Source organism: Mya arenaria, chromosome 2 (assembly GCF_026914265.1).
Source record: "Mya arenaria isolate MELC-2E11 chromosome 2, ASM2691426v1".
Lineage (NCBI taxonomy): Eukaryota > Metazoa > Mollusca > Bivalvia > Myida > Myidae > Mya > Mya arenaria.
Genome location: NC_069123.1, coordinates 13,521,808 through 13,530,798, shown reverse-complemented (window position 1 = coordinate 13,530,798; position 8,991 = coordinate 13,521,808). Strand labels below are relative to the sequence as shown.

The window sequence follows — 8,991 nt, the reverse complement described above, 5'->3', positions numbered from 1 at the left end:
GGCCTACGTTAAGAGGAAGCTCTTTTATGTACCAGGCCTACGTTAAGAGGAGGACCTTTTCTGTATCAGGCCTACATTAAGAGGAAGCTCTTTTCTGTACCAGGCCTACGTTAAGAGGAGGACCTTTTCTGTACCTGAGATACGTTAAGAGGAGGCTCTTTTCTGTACCTGGGAAACGTTAAGAGGAGGACCTTTTCTGTGCCAGACCTACGTTAAGAGGAGGCTCTTTTCTGTACCTGGGATACGTTAAGAGGAGGACCTTTTCTGTACCAGACCTACGTTAAGAGGAGGCTCTTTTCTGTACCTGGGATACGTTAAGAGGAAGCTCTTTTCTGTACCAGGCCTACGTTAAGAGGAGGACCTTTTCTGTACCAGGCCTACGTTAAGAGAAGGACCTTTTCTGTACCAGACCTACGTTAAGAGGAGGCTCTTTTCTGTACCTGGGATACGTTAAGAGGAAGCTCTTCTCTGTACCAGGCCTACGTTAAGAGGAGGACCTTTTCTGTACCAGGCCTACGTTAAGAGGAGGACCTTTTCTGTACCAGGCCGACGTTTAGAGGAAGCTCTTTTCTGTACCTGGGATACGTTAAGAGGAGGCCCTTTTCTGTACCAGGCCTACGTTAAGAGGAGGACCTTTTCTGTATCACGGCTACGATAAGAGGAGGCCCTTTTCTGTACCTGGGATACGATAAGAAGAGGCTCTTTTCTGTACCAGGCCTACGACAAGAGGATGCCCTTTTCTGTACCAGCGCTACGATAAGAGGATGCCCTTTTCTGTACCAGCGCTACGATAAGAGGATGCCCTTTTCTGTACCAGCGCTACGATAAGAGGAGGCCCTTTTCTGTACCAGCGCTACGTTAAGGGGAGGCTCTTTTCTCTACCAGCGCTACGATAGGAGGATGCCCTTTTCTGTACCAGGCCTACGTTAAGAGGAAGCTCTTTTCTGTACCAGGCCTACGATAAGAGGATGCCCTTTTCTGTACATGGGAACCGTTAAGAGGAGGCTCATTTCTGTACCAGGCCTACGTTAAGAGGAGGACCTTTTCTGTATCACGGCTACGATAAGAAGAGGCCCTTCTCTGTACCAGGCCTACGTTAAGAGGAGGCTCTTTTCTGTACCAGCGCTACGATAAGAGGATGCCCTTTTCTGTACCAGGCCTACGTTAAGAGGAAGCCCTTTTCTGTACCAGGCCTCCGATAAGAGGAGGCCCTTTTCTGTACCAGGCCTACGTTAAGAGGATGCCCTTTTCTGTACCAGGCCTACGATAAGAGGAGGCCCTTTTCTGTACCAGGCCTACGTTAAGAGGAGGCTCTTTTCTGTACCAGCGCTACGATAAGAGGATGCCCTTTTCTGTACCTGGGATACGTTAAGAGGAGGACCTTTTCTGTACCAGGCCTACGTTAAGAGGAGGCTCTTTTCTGTACCAGCGCTACGATAAGAGGATGCCCTTTTCTGTACCTGGGATACGTTAAGAGGAGGCCCTTTTCTGTACCATGCCTACGATAAGAGGATGCCCTTTTCTGTACCAGGCCTACGTTAAGAGGATGCTCTTTTCTGTACCAGCGCTACGATAAGCGGAGGCCCTTTTCATTACCAGCGCTACGATAAGAGGAGGCCCTTTTCTGTACCAGCGCTACGATAAGAGGAGGCCCTTTTCTGTACCAGGCCTACGTTAAGAGGAGGCTCTTTTCTGTACCAGGCCTACGTTAAGAGGAGGCTGTTTTCTGTACCAGCGCTACGATAAGAGGATGCCCTTTTCTGTACCTGGGATACGTTAAGAGGACGCCCTTTTCTGTACCAGGCCTACGATAAGAGGAGGCCCTTTTCTGTACCAGGGCTACGATAAGAGGATGCCCTTTTCTGCACCATGGCTAAGATAAAAGGATGCCCTATTCTGCACCAGGGCCACAATAAGGAGAGGCCTTTCTGTATCACAGCTACGATAAGAGGATGCACTTTTCTGTACTAAGGCTACGATAAGTGGATGCCCTTTTTTGTACCAGGCCTACGATAAGTGGATGCCCTTTTCTGTATCACGGCTACGATAAGTGGAGGCCCATTTCTGTACGAAGGCTACGATAAGAATAGGCCCTTTTCTGTACCAGGGCTACAATAAGTGGAGGCCCTTTTCTGTACCATGGCTACGATTAGAGGAGGCCCTTTTCTGTACCAGGGCTACGATTAGAGGCCCTTTTTGTACCAGGGCTACAATAACAGGAGGCCCTTTTCTCCGTCATGTTTTGATTGTTTCTATTATGATGTAACTATTATAACATGCAAACAGTTTCATATGACAACACGAATTACTCACAAACTCCATTGATCTTGAGGATTTACACAAGTAATTCAAAGCATATGTTCAATTTTTCAAACTTTTATTTCTTCAAATCTTTATACTGACCAACACTTATATCACACAAATGTTAATACATATAAGTCAGCTTCATACTCAAATTGGTAAAATAATTATGGAGAATACTAAATGGGTTAATACTGGATGATTTTTTTGTATTTTGTACAATCGAAGATGATTCTTTTTTTAAATGTTTTAGTATGTTTTTATACGAGGGTATGCATGCCAAAGAAATTATTTGATGGTATGAAGAACACAGGCTTTTCAAATTCAGAAACATTTACCCATCAAACATGCAAAAAGCTCAACCAAAAGAAAAATAATTACCAAAAAAAACAAGCACTTATCACTTAGAAATGTTAGAGATCTAGTATGTGGCTGTTTTTATCTATGAGATGTTTGCTGAACTACATATCACATATTAAAAATACTGTACTGAAAACATTTCAAGCAATGCTTAGATAATACAATGATAGACACATAAAACTGGCCCAATTAATAAGTATTTACAATCATTCAGAGACTGTTCTGTGTTTAAGATTTTGACTTTTTTTTAATATTTTTCATATAATTAAAAAGTTCAATACACTTTACTTAGAGACAATAATGCCTTCATTTTTAATCATACATTGGCTTAAAGATTTGCTATTCAATTAAACAGCTTAAACTATATATCATATTTTTTACTTTTTACTCTTTTTTTTCATAACTAAAAACTCAACACAATAATAACATGCTCTCAGACATTTAAAAACAGTGTTAAAACTTTGTTGTTGTTGTGTTTTTTCCCATTCCACTGCTGGCAAATAAGCAATCATCAAGTAAAAACTTGTCACATTTTAGAAAAATTGAAATAACAGGATCAATCTTTCATAGCACTGCCATTTATCAATATATTTAATCTTGTTTGTTCAATCAATAAGCTCTCATGTACAATTATTAATCTTTGAGGTATTCTGTACTATAATACAATACTGGATATTTCAAATCAACTTTTTTGTACAATTTATCAAAAACAATACTTATACTTCTCTTTAACAACGATACAGTAATTTATACATAACCATTTGTGTCTTTTTTTTCAACACATAAGATATCACATATATTCATGCACACTTTTTGTATAATATATTATTTTTTTAAATAAATAGGAATGTTTTATTTACATGATTTACAAATATTTCAATAAAATATAATCTTAGTTAAAACTATTTACACTAATGTACACTAGCGCCAAAATCAAACATTAAAATCTCTTTAAAAGACTTAAGGGGCTCTTAAATATAAAGTCAACAAAAGCCATGCAATAAAAAGACAATAAGTGTTCGACCCAGCCAAATATATTACTATGAATAAATACTACATAAATACTATAATCTAATTTCCTGGACGGAACAAATGTGGACGGATAATGATAAGGAAGTCATTCAAAAATGACAATAATAGTTTGCACAATCCCAAAGGCAGGAGTCAAAATAAAACTTTTTCTAATGTCAAAATGAAGAAGTTTTCTTAGGCCTAAAAATGATACATTTGGTTCGGGTTACCCGACCCTACCTACGAAATAGGTGCTGACTCTACTGTTTTTATAGTCAGTTGGTAAAAACTTGTTTCTTTTTTTAAATGTGTGTTTTAATATATAGCTTAAATCTTTTAAGCTTTATACAGAAGCTTACTTTAATACTTTTCTCAAATAGTGACAATTATGTTCTTACATAAAGTCTTATAAAAAAATAAATAAAAATAAAACGCCTACCTACCCTACATGTTTATAAAAAGGTTGTAACTCTAACCAAAGCATTTTTTTGGCCTAACAGTGGGTTTCTGTTTCGAATAAACGAAATGTAAAAATGTAAAAAATATACTTAAAGATTAATGATGTTTTTTTTCTCATTTTTGCGAATATGAAAATATTTAAACATCATGTAAGTGTTTTGTAATGATGTTGCAGCTAAAAAAAAAAAAATTCATTAATGTTTAAAAGTAACAGTCTGTAAGTTTTAAATTGGATCCTGCCACTTGAATATTTGTTTAGTGCATAATAGCACTAGTTATATATAACATTGGTATTTTCAATCACCAATATTTAACAAAAACACTAACATATATGCATTATCAAAAACAAGCACTCTCAAATGTATCAAAAATATAAATGTAACTGATAAAAGCCTAATGATGATATCAAAATAATGAGGATTATGATTAAATGTTTTTCGAGATGAATTAAAAAATGATTTTATGTTGTAAAATTGATTATTTCCAATAATTTCAAACATGATCAGATTAATAACTACTTTGAAAGATTATAGTAAAAAGTAGAAATCTAAAAAGGGTATTATAAAAGTTATACAGCATTCTTTAGAAATTAGAAAGTATTTCTCTGTTATTTATATAAAGCATAACTTGAATGTACATGAAAGAAATTTCTACGGACATGATTACCCTTCAAAAACTGTCAAAAGATTATAATCTATTTATGTTTACACAAGTTTCAAGCCTTATCAACTGTTTAAATCTTTCAGATAATGACTATTATGCCTGCATTCAATGACAAACTGGCAGTACAAGAGCAATATAATGAAACACACCGACATTTTTGTAAGGTCTGTCAATTGTACTCATATTGAGTCAAAATACTAGCCTTCAATCAGCTAGCATTAAATTCAAACTTAACAGTTCTAGTACAACAGGCATCGATAGACCTTACATTCTAATGAGAAAATCACAGAAACTGAGTTTTCTATACATGTGGACTAGGGATATTTTCAATATCAAACAAGTTGTCCACATCAAAGGGAGTGTCTAGGTTGATTTCTGCGCGGTCAAACCACGGGTGACCAGTAATGTCAGACTCATGAACAGGAGAGGCTACAGGAGTATTTAGTCCACTTCTCGTCTCAATGTTTTCAATATTTTGTAACAGCCCTCTTTCACCGCCATTAAAACTATCCGCCCACCAATCTGGAGCCTTAATGCCAGTTCCGACAACTGCAAGGCTCAAACAGTCTGTTGCTTGCAAGTCTAATGGAGATCCAGAATTTGAAAAGTCAGTATCACCTAAAAGATCATCTAAACCAAAGTCTGAAACTGAGTTTGAATCAGATGATGGTGGGCTCATTGCCATGATTGGACTAGCAGCATCGTCATTAGTGTCTATTAAGTCTTCAGTTTTAATTTTAATTCCTCCAATTTCTATATCTTGATTAAGAATTGAGGTCCAGTTAAAATCACCTTTAAGATGTCCTTCTTCTTCACTAGCACCAAAATGTAATACACTGTTTCCATCGTCAAGTCTGCGAATTTTTGTAGGTTGACTGTAGCCAATTTCTTCATAACCACTATCGTCAGGCTCTTGTTTAACACGTTTTAAACTAAATGGAACATTTGTTGGAGAACAACTGGTTGTAGGTGTTGTCTGTCCGTCCCGACTGTTTCTGCGTTTCTTGAACACACCATTTTCAATGAGGTCGCTGTATTCTGGGTTGATTCTCCAGAACCCTCCCTTACCTGGCTCGTCTTTTCTGCGAGGAACTTTCTGGAAACACTTGTTCAGGGAAAGATTGTGCCTGATAGAATTCTGAAAGAAACAATAGGAAAATAAGTTTCAAACTTTTGAGAAAATGTTTGCCTTGTACAGCCTAATATATATATTTTGCTGTTTATTGCCGTCTTGTTCAGAGTGTATATTTTCTGTTGGACAAAAATCCAGTGCACCAATCCAATATGATATACATGGTTTTATTTCAGAAACACTGATCAATAACTTCAGCACAGAAGTGTTAATTAGTTTGCTGATGCTCTCTGGGAAGGCAATAATGCCACTGAGATCCAAAGATGGTCGGTTTAAGGAAAGGTTTATAGTGTATATATGCTCTATCCATACTGATAACACTACTAAGGGTATTGATCCATTAGCATTCCAATCTACCCAAAGTTTACAAGCAATGAACTGAATACTAAATGTAACCTTTATGAAGGTTTATAACGTGCTCATTTTAACTGAGAATTAAAATATTTTTTTGTAATACACGTACCTGCCAACTTGGATCTGCTAATCTGTAATACATAAAATTGTCTGTAATCCAGTTGTATATTGCTGACAAGGTTATCTTGCTCTTCTTAGTTTCCTTCATAGCCATACAGATGAGAGTTGCATATGAGTAAGGCGGTTTCACATATGGATTTGTCTTGTAGTCTATGGAATCGCCCCCCAAAGTTGTTGGAGTCATTGGCGGGGTGTCTGGTGGGGGAAATCTCATTTCAAACATTTTAGTGGGAGGAGGGCCACATGCCACATTTAGAATTGAGTTGGGATTCACTTTAATATTTTTGTAATCTCCAAAGGTAGGTCCTGGGCTTGATGGTGGAGTCGGTGTGGTGATTTTCAAGATGTTAAGATTCTGCAGCCAGTTTAAGCTCGTAAGGCTGTCATCAAGATTTGTACCCCCATTACTGCATGTGTCCATGGGATATTTTTCCATCCAGTTTTGACGTAGGCGGAGGGCCAGGTGGTCTCGGGTTAACACAGGCATCCTGACCTGAGTCTGGTGCTGATGAACCGCGTAGGCCTGTGGGTACTTCGTCTTGGCAAATTGGGGTTGAAATTTAAGCATCAGGCTATTCTGGAATAAATATTCATAAATAGTATGAAAATTAGTAAGAATAATAAGTAAATAAGTATCACAACATTGATACAATGGATAATAAACATTATTTATATGCTTCAGTAATTCATGTATCAAAAAATATTTATTCAAAATCAGATATAAAATGCTCACAACAATCTGTATAGCTTATATGCAGTAACAAGCATTATTTTCACATATTCATAAAAATACACATTTCTAATGATTAAAATTTGAATACTACACATTAGTAAATATTACAAACTATATACATCATCTTTGATATGTGTAAATGTTTATCATCAAAACTCTATTTAAAAAATTAATAATATTTTTATGACTTGCATGAGCTTGTGAAAATTAAGAGGACATATATTGATTTAATTTTTTACCAATACAAAGTTTGTTCTACAACGATTTAAACCAGATGATTTATTTTTTGACATCATAAAAACCTACCTAGATATTTCCATGTATGGTTGATTTATCCAAGTATCCCTTCTTACTTCAATTTATTTCAAGATATTGAGAGTTTGTTTAATAAAATGTATGTCCTTTAAATTGCATTTATGAATTATGATCCAACCCCACTGAAGCTTAAACCCAGAATGAACAGCTCAATAGGTTAAGTTGTTCTCCCGGGCTGTCTGATTTCATGTACATACAGGATTTCCAATACTGCCAATACCTATACATTGTAAATTATACTGAAAGATCTACTTAATATGCAGCTCAAAATAAGTTCAGACTTGTATTTGGAAACACGTCAATCTTATCTTAAACTACTATTGGCTCTCTACTTAAACTCTAAATATAGAAAACCACGTGTGCAAGCCCAGTATGCCAATAACATACAGTACTTATAAACCTTGCACATACATGTACATTTACAATTTTATATTTTTTATCCACCCAATGATAATTTACGCTAAAACCTTTCTTAATGACATACACATGATGTATGTAAACTTCATTTATTTCCTTAATAAAAAACAACAATTGCTTGCGCTATTTAACACTGTCACTGAGTAATATTTTTCCAGTTATGAAAATCTAATATTCTAACCTGATCAATTCAGCCTCTGAAGTATACGTGGCTAATTATCCTTTCCTACAAGTTATTACAATAGCATGCCATTTGTACACAAGAAAAAGAACGTGTATACTTGTATGAAGGAAAACAAGTGTTTCTTTAATATGTCAGTAGAAAATTTGCTCAATGAGACTGATGTAGCAACTATGTCAACAACAATAAATACTCTAGGGACAATATAACCAATCACAATGTTTGTAACAAATTTAGGTCTGAACCAACTTTCTATTGGTCGCCTTCTTTCCCGCGAAACATTTTCATTGGCTTCCTCATCAGAGGGACGTTTAATGCCGGGTAAAGCGTCTAAACCATGCTGACATTGTTTTGACGGCAATTTTATCAACAGCAACGACCTATATCACTCATATGTTGACAAATGATACAATACAACAGTAACAAATAACTAAAGTCCCTGTCTATTTATGTTTTAGACTTTATGAAACTGACTGTTTTCTACATAAGTGTATACATAATAATTATAATTATACAAATTCATGGTGCAAACCGTTTTCACCACTTACCCAATAAACCTGAACGTTACTTTATATATGTATATGTATATATTTTGGTTAAAATCAGTTTTATTACCCACGGTACATGTATAATTTGACATGTTTAAATTCATGTGCATGTAAAAATGGAAATGAATGAGTGAGATTAAAGACTTTTTATCCACCTTCCCCCAAAAAATAAATAAATAAATAAATGAAAGATAAAAAAACACACAACTTAATCTATGTATTCTTTTTTAAAAGCAATAGTACTTGTAACCCGAAATTAGAGCAAATCGTATCATTAAGTTGATCAGATTAATCAAGCTTTGTCACCGACTTGATGGCATAGTGCAAACTGTTGAAGTAATGTTAACCGATTAGTATGTTCTCGGTTGGGACAAGAAATTGTCATGTTTGGCAAACA

The 8,991-nt window shown here is 35.8% G+C and overlaps 1 protein-coding gene across 2 annotated transcripts; it reads right to left on the bottom strand.

Annotated features, from left to right (window-relative positions):
* Positions 1-2,360: 2,360 nt before the first annotated feature.
* LOC128243249 (forkhead box protein J1-like) lies at positions 2,361-8,184 on the bottom strand. Of its 2 annotated transcripts, none has more exons than XM_052960894.1 (3): positions 8,047-8,184; positions 6,390-6,977; positions 2,361-5,932 (listed from the first exon to the last, which is right to left on the bottom strand). In XM_052960894.1, the coding sequence occupies exons 2-3, from the start codon at positions 6,966-6,968 to the stop codon at positions 5,096-5,098; spliced, it is 1,416 nt and encodes a 471-aa protein (XP_052816854.1). In that variant the 5' UTR covers positions 6,969-6,977; positions 8,047-8,184; the 3' UTR covers positions 2,361-5,095. The 2 variants fall into 2 exon arrangements, with proteins under 2 accessions (XP_052816854.1, XP_052816847.1); XM_052960887.1 differs by lacking the exon at positions 8,047-8,184 and adding an exon at positions 7,440-7,595.
* Positions 8,185-8,991: the final 807 nt, after the last annotated feature.